Source organism: Onychomys torridus, chromosome 7, assembly GCF_903995425.1.
Source record: "Onychomys torridus chromosome 7, mOncTor1.1, whole genome shotgun sequence".
NCBI classification, from domain to species: Eukaryota; Metazoa; Chordata; class Mammalia; order Rodentia; family Cricetidae; genus Onychomys; species Onychomys torridus.
Window position 1 is genome coordinate 57,662,771 of NC_050449.1, and position 16,288 is coordinate 57,679,058.

The 16,288-nt window shown below is 43.4% G+C and overlaps 2 protein-coding genes and 5 non-coding genes across 7 annotated transcripts in view; 6 read left to right on the top strand and 1 right to left on the bottom strand.

Annotated features, from left to right (window-relative positions):
* Nucleotides 1–10,071, bottom strand: part of Zwilch (zwilch kinetochore protein) — a 33,449-nt gene extending 23,378 nt beyond the window's left edge. The window contains exons 1-4 of the mRNA XM_036193452.1: nucleotides 9,972–10,071; nucleotides 5,738–5,789; nucleotides 4,268–4,363; nucleotides 3,169–3,287 (exon numbers count right to left, since the gene is read on the bottom strand). Coding sequence (XP_036049345.1) covers nucleotides 3,169–3,287; nucleotides 4,268–4,363; nucleotides 5,738–5,789; nucleotides 9,972–10,024 — 320 coding nt within the window. The 5' untranslated portion in view covers nucleotides 10,025–10,071. The remainder of the gene's footprint in view (nucleotides 1–3,168; nucleotides 3,288–4,267; nucleotides 4,364–5,737; nucleotides 5,790–9,971) is intronic.
* Nucleotides 10,072–10,499: 428 nt separating this feature from the next.
* Rpl4 (ribosomal protein L4) lies at nucleotides 10,500–15,701 on the top strand. The gene is made up of 10 exons (XM_036193620.1): nucleotides 10,500–10,583; nucleotides 12,163–12,334; nucleotides 12,515–12,621; nucleotides 12,950–13,088; nucleotides 13,407–13,531; nucleotides 14,097–14,226; nucleotides 14,460–14,616; nucleotides 14,851–14,934; nucleotides 15,025–15,145; nucleotides 15,372–15,701. Exons 1-10 carry the CDS (start codon nucleotides 10,500–10,502, stop codon nucleotides 15,615–15,617), a joined length of 1,365 nt encoding a protein of 454 aa, XP_036049513.1. The 3' UTR covers nucleotides 15,618–15,701.
* LOC118588124 lies at nucleotides 12,373–12,440 on the top strand. The gene has a single exon (XR_004945525.1). It is a non-coding gene; the product is annotated as a small nucleolar RNA SNORD18 (small nucleolar RNA).
* On the top strand, nucleotides 12,784–12,882 carry LOC118588126. The gene has a single exon (XR_004945527.1). It is a non-coding gene; the product is annotated as a small nucleolar RNA SNORD16 (small nucleolar RNA).
* Nucleotides 13,255–13,326, top strand: LOC118588122. Its single transcript, XR_004945523.1, has one exon. It is a non-coding gene; the product is annotated as a small nucleolar RNA SNORD18 (small nucleolar RNA).
* Nucleotides 13,847–13,945, top strand: LOC118588125. Its single transcript, XR_004945526.1, has one exon. It is a non-coding gene; the product is annotated as a small nucleolar RNA SNORD16 (small nucleolar RNA).
* On the top strand, nucleotides 14,281–14,351 carry LOC118588123. The gene has a single exon (XR_004945524.1). It is a non-coding gene; the product is annotated as a small nucleolar RNA SNORD18 (small nucleolar RNA).
* Nucleotides 15,702–16,288: the final 587 nt, after the last annotated feature.

Sequence of the window (16,288 nt, forward strand, 5' to 3'; positions counted from 1 at the left end):
AGGAGAACCAATTATAAAATACCAATCACATGTTACCTTTGAAGCTGAAAGTGTGGCTCAGTGGTAGAGCACGTTTGACATGTATGAAACCCTGAGTTCAATCCCCGGAACCACCTCACACCCTATTTTATTATTTTTTAATTTAAAAAAGATAATGGGAAAGGTCTCATGGTTAACAATCTGGAAGTGAAGTGATAAAATGCATGAATACATGTATGTTTACATACTTCAGCAAGTTGAGGGTGTACTACACACTCTCACAGTTACAAGTCTAGAGAGATGGCTCAGCAGTTAAGAACATGTACTGCTCTTGCAAAGGACCAGAGTTCACTTCCCAGCACCCACACTTGGTGGCTTAGAACTGCCTGTAACTCCAGCACCAGGAGGATCCAATACATCTGGCATCTGCAGAGACCTAACATGCACATACCCCATACACCTGCATAATTAAAAAAAAATTTTTAAGTTATGTACATTGGGTATAAAAATATATTAACACATAATACTGGCAACATGATAACAGTGCATGTTATATGGTATACACATATACTTTATACTGCCTTGCATATATAAGTCTATATTTGTTGAAAGAGAAAAATGACAATGTACACATATCAAAACATGAACTGGTGAATATGCATTAAGGTAAAGAGAAGTCTCTCTACCATTCAAAATTAAATATATATATTTATCAAAATTAAAGGTCAACTAAAAAATGAAGATTAAATTTCTATTTTTCAAGAGATAATAACAATTTACTATCAGATATTCAAGAAGGGAATTTCTAAGGCATCGGACTTTAAAAAGTTAGCACAGAAATCTTCAAACGGTATGAAAGGCATGAAAAAATAGAAAACCAAGAAATGATAGGGCCAAGGGGACAAGATGATAAAGGGCTTGCCTTGCAAGCCTAAGGACCCAAAAATGCATGTACGCACACACGGGGCTGGAAAAATAGCTTATGGGTTAAGAGCACTTGTTGCTCTGCCGGAGGTCTGAAATTGATTCCCAGCAGCCTTGTCCCATGGTTCTAAACTGCCTGTAACTTCAGCTCCAGGAGAATCTGACTAAATCTTCTGAACTCCACAGGCACCCACATGCATGTGGCATATACACACAAATACACATAAATATATAAATAAGATCAAATAAGAACAAAGGTTGGGTATAGGTGATTCATGCACTGGAGAAAGGAAGACAGGAGAACCCTGGAATCAAGTCAGCCCTCCTTGCCTACTTGGCAAGTTCTAGGCCACGAATGGCCCTGGACTACACCTCAGAAACAATACCCAAGGCTGTTACCAGGCGTGCATATCCATGGGTATTCTTCCCACATTAACATGCACACACTCATAAATAACCAAAACATACTGGCATAAGAAAACCAAATAATGTTCAAGTCCTAGAGAACAGAGAAAAGAGGCTAGTTATGATGATAGCCCAAGAAGCCTTGAAAAAAACTTATTAACCAGTACAAAAAGCTTATAAACCTTTACTTTTCTTTTTCTGATTTTGAGAAGGGTTCATTTCTCTGTGTAGCCTTGGTTATCTCGAGTGCTGGGATTAAAGCTGTGAGGTTATAAACTTCTATGTGGGGGTTGGAGGAGGGTAAAAACCAGCATAAAGGCGTATTACTATTGGGAACAGTTCCAGCACTTAATGTTCTATATAATGTTAGGATTCTTAGGACTCTATCCTCCAGAACTCCTTGAAGGCAAAGACTTGGGTTTGCAGGTAGCAAGGGGCTGAGTAGAGGCCACTACATATGTACACAGCAGGAAGGTAAGAAAGGAAGATTAAGATACAAATGTATATTCTGGAAGCATACTGATTTCTTGGGCATGGTAATTCATGTTTGTGTAGGACAGCTGTCCACTATAAGCCCAGAGCTCGAGTCACTCTGACACCCAAAAACATTCCTGAGTATCTGGAATGCCAACCTAGTAGCACCCCTGGTGGAGAATCTCTGGGGTTAGAAAATAAAGGCTCCAATGCATCAAGAATGAAGACCTTGGATTTTACCATGAAGGCAATGAAAATCTAAACAGGATTTTTAAGTATCGAAGCAACACAATCATGTTTTCATTTAAAAACCATTATTCTGGCCGGGTGATGGTGGCGCACGCCTTTAATCCCAGCACTCGGAAGGCAAAGCCAGGCGGATCTCTGTGAGTTCGAGGCCAGCCTGGGCTACCACGTGAGTTCCAGGAAAAGGCGCAAAGATACAGAGAAACCCTGTCTCGAAAAACAAAGCAAATCAAAAAACAAAAACAAAAAACATTATTCGGGTAGTAGTAGGAAGAGACTGGGCTAGATTCAAGGCAGACATTTAAGAACAACAGAAACAGACCAGCAGAGTAAAGAGGAAGGTGACTACAGTTTAGGTCATGTTCAGGACACCTATGGGATATCTAAACAGGGCTATTCTTAGACAGACAGTCACCTATGGGATATCTAAACAGGGCCACCCTTAGAGGACTGGACAGACAGATCACCTATGGGATATTTAAACAGGGCTATCCTTAGAGGGGAAGGCAGACAGATCACCTATGGGATATCTAAACAGGGCTATCCTTAGAGGACTGGACAGACAGATCACCTATGGAATATCTAAACAGGGCTATTCTTAGACAGACAGTCACCTATGGGATATCTAAACAGGGCTATTCTTAGACAGACAGTCACCTATGGGATATCTAAACAGGGCTATCCTTAGAGGACTGGACAGACAGATTACCTATGGAATATCTAAACAGGGCTATTCTTAGACAGACAGATCACCTATGGAATATCTAAACAGGGCTATCCTTAGAGGGGAAGGCAGATGCCTCAGGGCGAGGTACAGTTTTTCAATGTCTGTAAGAATACTAAATGCTACAACTTTTTTTTCCCTTTGAGTCAGGGTATCATGCAGCCAAATCTATTTAGTAGTCAAGAATGACCTTGAACTTCTGATCCTCCTCCAGTCTCCCAAGTGCTAGAATTAGAGGTGTGGGTCACCGTGTGTGGTTTTATGCAGTGCTGGGGCTCAAATCCAGGGCTTCATATATGCTAAGCAAGCAGTCTACACACTGGGCTACATCCTCAGCCCCAGCAATGTTTCAATTCAAATCCTCTCCTCTGTCGTTATCCCTAAACTTACAAAAACAAAACACACAAAAAACTTACCTTGCTCTCCCAACTGGCAAGGCCAGTGGCCTAACATTTTCACCAGCAGAGAAATCAGAAATAGCAGTTTCTTCAGACTGTGGTTCTTCAACATGACTTGTTTCTTCCTTCTCCAAAAACTTTAAACATGTTATAAATAATTTAGTCAGATGCAAGAGTAAACTCTCTTCTGTGCTAGGAAATCACTACACAGGGGGCTGGAGAGATGGCTCCACATTTAAGAGCACTGGCACTGGAGTTATAGACAGTAGTGAGCTGCCATGTGGATGCTGTAAACCAAATCCAGTTCCTTTAAATGAGAAGCAAGTGCTCCTAACCACTGAGCCATCTCTCCAGCTCCCGAAGATACTGATTTTAGTTGCTACTTGTAAAGGAAGCATCTGATGACATTAGACAAATATCTACCATGCACAGTATAATAAACTAAAGTTAAATACCACAGGATATCCATGAGAGGTGCTCAGATATTTAGATATTTTCATTTCCCAACTGAAACAAACTGTTTGTGAGAGATGAGCTTAGGGTACCCAGCCCTCAATTTTTTACCTTTCATGTATTTGGACACAAGGTCCACATGCTGGGATCACAGATATACAGTACCACACCCAGCCATAGTCCTACATTTTTGTTGTTGTTGTTGTTTTGAGACAGGGTTTCTCTTTGTAGCCCCGGCTGTCCTGGAACTCACTTTGTAGATCAGGCTGGCCTCAAACTCAGAGACTTGTCTACCTCTGACTCCTGCTGGAGTTAAGGTGTGTCCAATACCACTGCCTGGCTTAGCTCTCATTTTTTTCTGATTTTTTGAGATATGGTTTCTCTTTGTAGCTCTGGCTGTCCTGAACTCTATTTGTAGATCAGGCTGGCCTCAAACTCACATAGATTCACCCGGCTCTGCCTCCCAGAGTGCTGGGATTAAAGGCATTTGCCACCACACCTGGCTTTGTTCTTTTTCTTAATGAATATATTATAAAAGTCTGAATTATGTATATATCTGTGATTGGCACTTTCATTAATGCTGATAAGAAAACATGTATTATGAGAATATTCCCAAAGAAACAAATTTGGCTACTAAGAACTAACCACAAAGCCCAATACTTACCACTTTTTCCACAAGAAACACTGACTCGTCTTCATTTAGAATCGTTTTCAGAAGACTTGGTTGGCCTTTGCTGATCAGCTGTACTTGTACATCCGCCTGTGAAAAACAGACTGCAGCGTTTTTATATGTAATTTAAGTACTACAGACCAGCTGCAGGCCAATTACTAAAAAAGAACATGTTTTAAAAAGTTTCCCTAGCCAGGTGGTGGTAGCGTACGCCTTTAATCCTAGCACTTGGGAGGCAGAGGCAGGAGGATCTCTGTGAGTTCGAGGCCAGATGGGCTACAGAGTGAGTTCCAGGAAAGGCTTTAAAGCTACACAGAAAACTGTCTCAAAAAAATAAAATAAAATAAAAAATGTATATTTTAGGGGTTGGGGAATTAGCTCAGTGGTAGAGCGCTTGCCTAGCAAGCGCAAGGCCCTGGGTTCGGTCTTCAGCTGTGGGGAAAAAAAAAGTTTCCCTGCTGGTCGGTGGTGGCACACACTTTTAGTCCCAGCACTTGGGAGGCAGAGGCAAGTGAATCTCTATGAGTTCAAGGCCAGCCTGGTCTACAGAGTTCCAGGACTGTTTCACAGAGAAACCGTCTCAAAAGATAAAAAACAAAACAAAAAAAAGTTTCTCTTATTTTGCCAGGATTCTCATGTTAGAAAACCTAGTTTATAGACTGGGGAAATACATCAGTTTGTAAATGTTGCTCAAGCATGAGGGCATCAGTTCAATCCCCAGCACCCATGTAAAGCTGAACACAAGGACTTGTATCTACAACTCCAGTGCTCTGTGCTCAAGAGGCAAAGACAGAAGAACCTCTGGGGCTTGCTGGCCATTCAGTACAGCCAAGTAAGGAGTTCTACATTGAGTAGGAGCCTTGTCACAAAATAACTAAAGTAGACAGCAACTGAGAAAGACACCCACCATTGACCTCTGGTCTTGATAAGTACCCATAAGGGACCAACATGTGCATGCACATACACAAGAAAATCTAGCGTTTTTTTTTTTTTTGTTTTTTTTTTTTTTTTTTCTCGAGACAGGGTTTCTCTGTGTAGTTTTAGTGCCTGTCCTGGATCTCTCTCTGTAGACCAGGCTGGCCTCGAACTCGCAGAGATCTGTCTGCCTCTGCCTCCTGAGTGCTGGGATTAAAGGTGTGTGGCGCTGATGCCCAGTCAAGAAACCATATATTTTATTTATTGACGTTCTGGAAATGGCAAAACTACTGAGACAGAAAACAAATTAGTAATGCAGGTATTAGAGACATATGAAACTGCTAATACAGGGATATGAACACATTTTTAGACAGGAAATAGTCCAGCTAATAGGGTTAGCTGCACTTCTGAAGGTATTTGTCAAAATTCATAGAACTATCTCCTTAAAGGGTAAAAATTTTAGCATATACAAATTAATTATAAAAAACCTGATTAAAAACCTTATGATTTTATGTTCATTATGTTTAAAACCAAATAAATTGCTCATACCTCATAGATGAACGGATCTTTACAGACTCCTTTCTTTTCTTCATTAAATTCCCTGAAATGCACAATAATATGTGGAAAAGAGAGCTGTGGGATCAGCCTTGTTATTTAAGCTCAGAAATTAGCTGGCTTTATTTACACATCAGCAGGAAATGTTTAGTCCTCACAACAGCTGTAAGGCCAGCTTCAGAAGGGAAAACAATTAGGTTAAGAGAAAATTAAGGATGCAAGGCAGTGGTGGCTCACACCTTTAATCCCAGCACTCGGGAGGCAGAGCCAGGCGGATCTCTGTGAGTTTGAGGCTAGCGTGGTATACAGATCGAGATCCAGGAAAGGCGCAAAGCTACACAGAGAAACCCTATCTCGAAAAACCAAAAAAAGAAAAGAATAGACTCACACTTAACATTTGCCGGGTGGTGGTAGCGCACACCTGTAATCCCAGCACTCAGGAGGCAGAGGCAGGTGGATCTCTGTGAGTTCGAGGCCAGCCTGGTCTACAGAGCTAGTCCAGGACAGGCTCCAAAGCTACAGAGAAATCCTGTCTTGAGAAACAAAACAAAAGAAGACTAAGGAAGGTTAGGCTTGGTGGGGCATGCCTTCAGTCCCAGCAGAGGCAGGCAGAGTTCTGTGAATTCCAGGCTGGCCAGGGACACAGATGAGACTTCATCTCACAACAATTTTTTTGGTGAGGAGTAGGTGTGGGTAAGACGGCTAGAGAGGTGGCTCAGGGGTTAAAGCACTATTGCTTCTCCAGAGGGCCTGGGTTCAGACCCAGTAACTACATGATGGCTCATAACAGTATCTATAATTCCAGTTTCAAGGGATGACATCCTTTTCTGACCTCTGAAGGCACCAGGCACGAACCAGTGCACATACATACATGCAGGTAAAACATACATATAAAATAAATAAATATAAATTTTTTTGATTATGTGTGTAAGGGAAGGGGCAACGCATGTGTGAGTGCAGGTGCCCACGAAGGCACTCATTGGAGCTGAAGTTACAGGTGACAGTGAGCTGCCTGCTGTGCACTGTGGAAACCAAATTCTGGTCCTCTACAAGAGTAGTAAGTGCTCTTAGCCCCTGAGCCATCCTTCCAGATTCATTAAAACAAAACAAAACAAAAACAGGGGCTGGAGAGATGGCTCAGAGGTTAAGAGCACTGGCTGCTCTTCCAAAGGTCCTGAGTTCAATTCTCAGCAACCATATAAAAGCTCACCACCATCTGTAATGAGATCTGGTGCCCTTTCTTGGCATGCAGACATACATGCAGGTGGAACACTGTGTACGTAATAACTAAATAAATGTTTATTTTTTTAAAGATTTATTTATTTATTATGTATAGTGTTCTATTTGTGTATCCCTGCTGGCCAGAAGGGGGCACCAGATCTCATTACAGATGGTTGTGAGCCACCATGTGGTTGCTGGGAATTGAACTCAGGACCTTGGGAAGAGCAGCCAGTGCTCTTAACCTCTGAGCCACTTCTCCAGCCCAATAAATGTTTATTTTAAAAAAATGTCAAAAGTCTGTTAGGGATGGTGAGATACACCTGTAACTCCCTTACTTGTGATGCTGAAGCAGGAAGGTGACAAGTACCAGGGCAACTTGGGTTGTACAGTGACAGCCTATTTAAAAAACAAAACCAGGGCCTGACAGTGGTGATGGTGCACACCTTTAATCCCAGTACCCTGGAGGCAGAGGAAGGTGGATCTTTCTAAGTTCGAGGCCAGCCTGGTCTACAGAGTAAGTTCCAGGGCAGCCAGGGCTACACAGAGAAACCCTGTTTGGTTTTTTTTTGGTTTTTCAAGACAGGGTTTCTTTGTGTAGCTGTGCGCCTTTCCTGGAACTCACTTGGTAGCCCAGGCTGGCCTCGAACTCACAGAGATCCGCCTGGCTCTGCCTCCTGAGTGCTAGGATTAAAGGCATGCACCACCACTGCCCAGCTAAGAAACACTGTTGTGGAAAAAAAAAAAAAAAAGTGGGGAGAAGAGGGGGGGAGAGAAAGCTTTGGATGTTTAAAAAGAGATATGTGGGGCTGGAAAGATGGCTTGGCAGTTGAGAAGTTGAGAGCACTGGCTACTCTTTCAGAGGTCCTGAGTTCAATTCCCTGCAACCATAGCTGTCCTGGAACTTGCTTTGTAGACCAGACTGGCCTTGAACTCACAAATATCTGTCTGCCTTTGCCTCCAGAGAGCTGGTTATTAAAGGCCTGTCCTACCACAAACGGCTATTTTTTTATTTATTATACTTATTTACTCAAGTGTAAGTAAGTATGTGTGTGTGTGAGCGTGCGTGGGGTGGGGGGGTGGGTTGTGAAGTCAGAGGACAACTTGTGGGATATTTTCTCTTCCCACTATGTGGGTCCCCTGCCATGAGTCCTGCTGAACCATCTCTCTGGCCCAAGAATGTAAATTTTTCTTAAAAAGTGATTGTCCTTTACATATAATTCAAGGATATTGCTTGTTCATTTAACTTCTGTTTCTCAAACATTCTTGCTAGATACTGGAAATAGCAAACAAAACCAGTTGTGACAGGAATCTAAAAAGTGAACTGTCAGTTATCGGGTACCAGAAACTCTGGGAGAAGAATAAATGTGAATGACTTGGAGCTTGTCAGAGTCCTGAGAAAGTCCCCAAGTATCACAGCAGAGATGGGCAGGAACAAGGAGACTGGGACCAATGGTACAACACTTGTCTAGCATCACAAGACCAACCTACCTCCAATCCTCAGCAAAGAAACAAAACAACCCAAGTGGTGGGGAGTCTGAGAAAGGTGGAAAGAAGGAAGTTGGGGTCTTAGATTTACAACTCTTACCTTGGAAGAATTCTGCAGTCAAATGCCACATTGAGAAGAAAACACCCAGGAAATAATTAGTAAGCATAATGGATCTAAGTAAATTTTTACCATAAAACAACCATAGAGGCTAGGGACAGCCTCTACTCGGTTATAAGAATGCTTGCCTCACGTGGATTCTTTCCCTAGAACCTCAAAAATTGGGCATGACTATAATGACAGCACAGAGATGAAGATGGAGGCAGGATGGTTAACTTATTCTTGGCTTGGAGGCCAGCCTGGGCTACATGAAACCTTGGGTTTAAAACAAAACAGAGTACTTAACACCATGGCAGAAATATCACAGCGGTTAAAAAGATCTGAAGTTTCTGAGCTCAAAGACATCATTAGCCTCTCTAAAAACACTAGCTCTTAGCTGGGCAGTGGTGGCACACGCCTTTAATCCCAGTACTTGGGAGGCAGAGACAGGTGGATCTGATTTGGAGGCCAGTCTCCTCTACAGAGAGTTCCAGGACAGCCAGGGCTACACAGAGAAACTCTGTCTTGAAAAACAAAAAAACACACTAGTTCTTCTCCTATAATGTTAAAGAGAGTTTTACAAGTATTACTGCTTTTGTAACAGGAAGAAGAGCAATAATGGCGGTTAAACATTATAGCATTTAAAAAATAACTGTGCTATACCCAGTCAGCAACACCCTGAGCCTAGAATTTAGAAAGGTAACTTTTTGGTCTTACTTCAGACCTACTAAATCAAAAACCTTGGAGGTAGAGCCCGTAAATCTGTATTTTGACAATCCTCCGGGGTGATTCTGATGCAGGGTCAGATGTGAGTCACTGTCCTCGATTTTCATACTCGATGTAGAATTGACAGAATCCTCTTTTAGCAATATTTCACTGAAGGAACAATGTGAATTCTAGCACGGGGCTCCCACCTCTAACCTGAGGATCAGGAGTCTGGCCAGGAGTGTCGCTGCGAATTGGAGGTTAGTTTCTGTCTAGTTTAGGCTAGAGTTGAGACCTCATCTCAAGAAAAACACCTTGATTTAAAGCCAGCTCACGGTCAAATGCAGCTCGTACGGTACCCCAAGAAGAGTGGACAAGTAGACATTTCTTTTTCAGGAGTCAAAGCGTAAGGCAGGAGAAGTCTGACATCTAGTTCTCCGTACCCCGGGAGCCTCCCTCTACTTAGAAGTGGATGCATCACTAAGATGAGTGAATTGTCACCTTGCCCCTCTTGCTCAGGTACTCATGCTTCCTGGGGAGCCTAGCAGCCGCCCAGGCCTCAGCAGAGCCAAACCCACTGCACCGCCGAGACCCGGGCCCTCCTCGCCCAGACCCAGCAAAGGCGGCGGGGCGCGAAGCCTTCAGCTGTGGCAAGGCTCGAGCGGAGATACAGAGGCCGGGAGGGACAGGATGCCACTCCATTCCTCAACCACAACTCACTGCAGAAGACGAGCATAGAACTCCTCGACCGCGCGGTTCGTACGCGCCCACATCCCGCACCAGCCACGGTCCAGTCCCCAGCAGCTTAAACCGAACTGCGCGCCCAGACTCTGACGTCAGAGGCCTTGACCCCGCCCCGCCGGAACTACTTCGCAACGTTAAGTTCGTTTGTACTCAGCGCTAACACCTCGTTTTAATTTATTAGAATATCCAGCCACATTTACTATTCCAATAGACTCCCATTTCTACCGGGGGGAAAAGAAAGTTACAATAGATATTGTGACGGGGGGGGGGGGGGGCAAGAAACATCTCGCGAGAGTTGGCCTCGAGTAAGGAATTATTCCGCAAAAAGGAGTCCCTCTTTTCTAACCACTCTTTTTAGGTTTAGGGGAAAAAATGATAAAAATTTTAACACATGTAAAATAATAACATCGTGTCCTGAAATTTTTCAGCGTAGTACAGAGATGTTTGGGCTCTCCGACGTGGTTTTGAGGCGGGGCAGGATGCCGGCGTCAAGTGGAAGGATATATGTGGGGTAAGTGGTGGGTCCTTCCTTTTCCTGTGGGAGCAGCCGGGTCGAGAGGAGCGTGGCCTTCTCCTCTCCCCGCCATGGTGAGTGGAGGTCTTCCTCGCTGGACTTCCCACTGCTTTCTGGGGCTTGTGAGGGAGAATGGAGGGAGCGGGACACGGTCAGCAGGACAGCAGTAGCCGGGAAGGGGATCTGACCCGGTTTCTTTGGCAGGGAACTGGGTTGTGGGCGCTGCGGCAGCCATCTTAGAGGCAACGTGGGAGACGGCGCAGGGTGGACGACAGAGGGGCCTTGGGGGCCTCGCTTTCCGGAGTTCTGGGGGCGGGAAAGGCTTCTGGAAACCTACCCTGGGTGCGGGAGACATGCCCGGTGGCAGCTCGGCGAGGGCCTTGCCCGCGGCATGTGCTTGCCGCCCGGTGAATGTGTGTATCCGTCTCCGAAGGAAAGCGCCGAGGGAGGTTACTTTTAAAGCTTTTTAAAAAGCTTGTCTCTGGGTTGGGGATTTAGCTCAGTGGTAGAGCGCTTGCCTAGCAAGCGCAAGGCCCTGGGTTCGGTCCTCAGCTCCCAAAAAGCTTGTCTCTGCCTCTTTGAAATCGTGTCTAGAGAAGCAAGGTCTTCGTCCCTTAAAAAGTAATGTCTATATTTGATGTAACCTAGATGATTTGAGCCCTAACTGAACTCTTAAGCTCGATCACGTAACAGTAGTAATAGTATTTTTCTTCAGATGTCTTGTGCTATACCTAATGAGTGGATTAGGGTTCGTCGTAAATTAGGATTTGGTGACGTGGCTGAGGTTCATCTTTAATAGGTTTGCCTATTAGTTGAGAGCTTAAGTGAGAAAGCAAAGAGAAGATGGTCCCTAGTCTAGGACAAGAATGTAGAGGAGCATCTAGGAGACAAGGTCAGAGAAGTGAGCAGGTGGTGTGGGTCGGCTTCAGATGAGAGTTTGCAAGTTGAACACTAAAAGTGTGACTTATTTTTCAGAGTAGGAAAAGAGGACTGGGATGTTGGAGGCAAGGGGGCTGGTAGAGTTTACATGGTCTCATTCATTGAAAGGTATCTTCAAATTTTTGATTGAGTTTTGCCTTTGCAGTTTTTTAATTCTCTTTTTAAAAAAATGGCATCTTTGTGGGAGTTCATTGGCTGTAAAACTATTGAAATCATAGCCCCATTGGTAATACTTTAGTCTTGTGTTTCTTGAATTATGGTTTTAGTTCATGGTCTCCTACAAGCCATTACTGACCTTGAACAACTGCCTCTGGAGGGCTAAGGTGCTAACCCAGACCATACATGCTAGACAAGCACAAATTGACATGTATATAACAGCCTGTGACATTGTCGTTTAATTCGGATTTTAAGTGCAATCTGCCTCCAAAACCATTTAATGATGGGAAGAGTTTGCCTTCGGTGTTGTCAGTATAGTTAATTACCCTTTCCATTTTCTCAAGTGAATATTCCTTACTACAATGTGATGTGTTTCTGTTGGGGCTTTTTGTTGTAGTTTGTGTACTAGTTCATCACGTCAGAAGCTGCTTTTCTGGTCCCCAGTTCTTAAGTAGTATTTCTGCTTGCAAGTCTTAGAGTGTGTATTTAAAGTCTGGATTCCACATACAGGAGCTGATGCTTGCCCTGTGTCTAAGTTAGCCTTCTCTTTCCTCCAAGGCTTGTGCCCGTCCCCTCATATCGGTGTACTCTGAAAAGGGGGAGTCATCTGGCAAAAATGTCACTTTGCCAGCTGTGTTCAAAGCTCCCATTCGACCGGATATCGTGAACTTTGTTCACACCAACTTGAGGAAAAACAACAGACAGCCCTATGCCGTCAGTGAATTAGCAGGTATGGGTTTCCATTTACTACGGGTAGGGCTGCTTTGCAGTGGGTGATGAAATGCCATTGGTCCGTGTTTCTGAACCATGTGATTTTCCTTGGCTATTCTGATACTGCCTTAACTATGCATGAAGAAAGTCATTGGTTGTTAGGACATACTACCTAAAACTTATTTCTTCTCAATTTTAGGTCATCAGACCAGTGCTGAGTCTTGGGGTACTGGAAGAGCTGTGGCTCGAATTCCCAGAGTTCGAGGTGGTGGGACCCACCGTTCTGGCCAGGGTGCCTTTGGAAATGTATCCTGTTTGTTTCTCTGATAGCATTCTTTGCAATCACCCAACTGGACTTAGACTTAATTTATTAACATTTAATAATATTTTGAATCATGTCTAAAACTACTAGTGTCCCTAATAAACATCCTCTAGACACAGTCTGGAGATGTTTTAAGGGGGGTTCCTTGCTGTGATGTCGTAATTTGCGTCTTACTCTGTTCATGGCGACAGTTGCCTGCTGTCAGTAAGCTGGTTTAGAAGGTTGACGAAAATTCTTACTGAGCAAGCAAGTCATAACCTTGCTAATACTCGAATCCTGAAAAAATGATATAATTCTTGACAAAGAATACAGATGTGTCGGGGAGGCCGCATGTTTGCACCAACAAAAACCTGGCGGCGTTGGCACCGCAGAGTGAACACAACCCAAAAGCGATATGCCATCTGTTCTGCCCTGGCTGCCTCAGCTTTACCAGCATTGGTAATGTCTAAAGGTCTGTGATGCTGTGATACAGGACATTTAATTTCTACCTCTCATCAAACCCCTGTGAGATGAGCTTGAGTGGATTCTATTCCTCAGTGCCTACTAAAAGCGGTTCTACTTGCTTCAATTTGTGTCCTTGATTGTAGTTCCCAACAAATTCCTGTTGTTTTTAACTGTCAAAATGATGAAACTCCACTTAATTGGTCCGTGTTTCTGAAACACATGATATTAGTGGAAATTCTGATTTTACAGTGCATGCCATTTTGCTTTGGGGTATGTGTGTAAAGACTTGAGACTTTCCTGTTAAGTATTGAATTGGCTTTCTTAGGTCATCGTATTGAGGAAGTTCCTGAACTCCCTTTGGTAGTTGAAGATAAGGTTGAAGGTTACAAGAAGACCAAGGAGGCTGTTCAACTGCTTAAAAAACTTAAAGCTTGGAATGACATAAAAAAGGTAGGTTCAACATGAAGGTCTACCATTCAGTACTATCAGATTTTGCTTTGAAAGGATAAGTTGAGGTTTAAAGGGTGTGGGTAGTAGGCTTCCAGTTCTGATTGGATGTAGATTATAGAAGTTTTTGAAATATCCGTAAATAAAGGTCGTGTTAACCAAGTTCTCGGTAGGTAACCTCATATCTCTAGTATAATGTAGATTTAATTTGTGGTAATAGAAAATAAGAAATTTATATGAGCCTTACTGTATCACATCGTTTGTGTGTGAGAGAACAACCATTTTTTCTTGAAGGGCTTCATACAGTGTGGTTTTGCTTGCAATGATGTTGTAATTTGCGTCCTACTCTGTTTTCAGTGACAGTTGCCTGCTGTCAGTAAGCTGATTCAGAAGGTTGACGAAAATTGTTACTGAGCAAGCCATAACGCTTTAGTAGCTGAGATGGGGAGTGCTAACAGAGAATTGTGAATCCCAGGGATCAAACAGATCATCAGGCTTGGCTGACAGTGCCTTTATCTGCTAGAGAGGTTATGTCTTGGTCAGAATACTAAAGTTCCTCTCTCTACAGGTCTATGCCTCTCAGAGAATGAGAGCTGGCAAGGGCAAAATGAGAAACCGACGGCGGATCCAGCGCAGGGGACCTTGCATTATCTATAATGAGGATAATGGTATCATCAAGGCCTTCAGAAACATCCCTGGTAAATTCTTAGAATGTTTTCACTGTCTGTCCTATTGCACACTCACTCAGTTTTCAGTTATGATGAAATTCCACTTCATGGTCCGTGTTTCTGAAATAACATGATTTTGTGGAAGTTCTGATTCCAAGTGAGTGAGTTCCACTATGATGGTTTGAACTTATAAGCCATACAGATTGTATTTCATTTCCTTTGTTGGTTGAATACAAGCTCTCTGATTCTTCTTGCCTTTAAAGGTATTACTCTGCTTAATGTAAGCAAGCTGAACATTTTGAAACTTGCTCCTGGTGGGCATGTCGGGCGTTTCTGCATTTGGACTGAAAGTGCTTTCCGGAAGTTGGATGAGTTGTATGGCACTTGGCGGAAGGCTGCTTCCCTCAAGAGTAACTATAAGTGAGTTTCCCGTGTTCCTTATTACACATGGATACCTAAAGTGTACGTTTACATTCGGGCTTGATTTATAGTCTTCCTAAATTACGCATTGAATTTTTACATTTCCCATTGTGTGGAGGGGTAATGCTCTGTCTCTGATCCATGATTACAAAAGTTACGAGGTCGGGAATTCTGTACAGTTCTTAAATGTTCGATTAGAAGATAACAATTTGCACTGCTTGTCTTTTTTTCCAGCCTTCCCATGCACAAGATGTTGAACACAGACCTTAGCAGAATCTTGAAAAGCCCAGAGATCCAAAGAGCCCTCCGAGCACCACGGTAAGGTTTTGATGCTTAACTCTTGCTGTAGCCTGGTACTGTGACTTTTAAAGGCATACATGTTGATTGATGAGTGCCACCTCTTTACAGCAAGAAGATTCATCGTAGAGTCTTGAAGAAGAATCCACTGAAGAACCTGAGAATCATGTTGAAGCTGAACCCTTACGCGAAGACTATGCGCAGGAATACCATTCTTCGCCAGGCCAGAAATGTAAGCTGTGATTTGCAATATTGATCTTTTTAGAAGATTAGGTACTCTTCCTGCCCCCCTTCCCAGGGGCTCTATCTCTGGCTATGTAGACCAGGCTGTCCTTGAACTGACAGATTCACATGCTTCTGCCTGTCAAGTGCTGGGATTAAAGATGTTTTAATCCCAACACCACTAATCCAGATTGGAGACTTGATTCTTCTTTGCTACTGGTTTGATTTTGTTGCAGCACAAACTCCGGGTGAAGAAGCTGGAAGCAGCAGCAGCAGCAGCAGCAGCAGCACTGGCAGCCAAATCAGAGAAGGGGGCTGCAGACAAGAAGCCTGCAGAAAGTAAGAAGGAAAAGAAGCCTGTGGGTGTCAAGAAGCTGAAGAAGCCTGCAGGAAAAAAGGCTGCAGCAACCAAGAAACCAGCAGCTGAGAAGAAGCCAGCAGAGAAGAAACCTACCACAGAAGAGAAAAAGCCTGCTGCTTAAACTATGAAAATCTGTTTCATTCCATAGAGTACATAGAGACACGGCCTGTTTGAATAAAAACCTGATCAAAGATGCAGTGAGAAAGAGTTGTGTGAGTCTTTATTGTGGATGCTTCCAAAATTCTCCCCCTTTGTGGGATGAGTGGTATGACCCTTGGAAATAAGGGGGTCATACGGACTGCAGAACAAGGACATTCTTGGTATTTCATTCTCATGTTTAGGCTGTAATTATGTTACACATTCTAGTCTGGTATAAAATGAACTTGAGGTATTCCCAGACCTGCAGTGAAGTCCATTCTATTAACATTTCTCATAAGCAATGTTTTAGAAGACTTGAGAAACGGGTTATTACGTCAGGAAGTGGGAGAAGGTTCCACAGATACCCTCAATACATGTGACATCCTTGGGAGCTAAGTAGTTAAACATGACTAGTATTACTAAATTATGTCAATCTGGTCATCCTAGAATTAGGCCCATTTCCAGTTGCCTTTATGGCATTTGGTCAAAAGCATTAGCAGGCAGGATAAACTCGGGTAAAATTCTCTTTCTTGCCCTGGTAAATGAGAGCTCCTTAAGCTTAATAGCGTTCATGTCCCACACTTAAGATTTGAACTAGAGGTGGGGCTGTTATGCACACACCTTTAATCCCAGCACTCGGGAGGTAGACCCAGG

Coding starts and splice junctions, on each gene's coding strand:
- Rpl4 (XM_036193620.1), top strand. CDS start 10,500: ATGTGGGGTAAGTGGTGGGTCCTTCCTTTTCCTGTGGGAGCAGCCGGG. Junction 14,227..14,459: donor GGCCTTCAGAAACATCCCTG/GTAAATTCTTAG, acceptor TTGCCTTTAAAG/GTATTACTCTGCTTAATGTA. Junction 14,935..15,024: donor AGAGCCCTCCGAGCACCACG/GTAAGGTTTTGA, acceptor ACCTCTTTACAG/CAAGAAGATTCATCGTAGAG.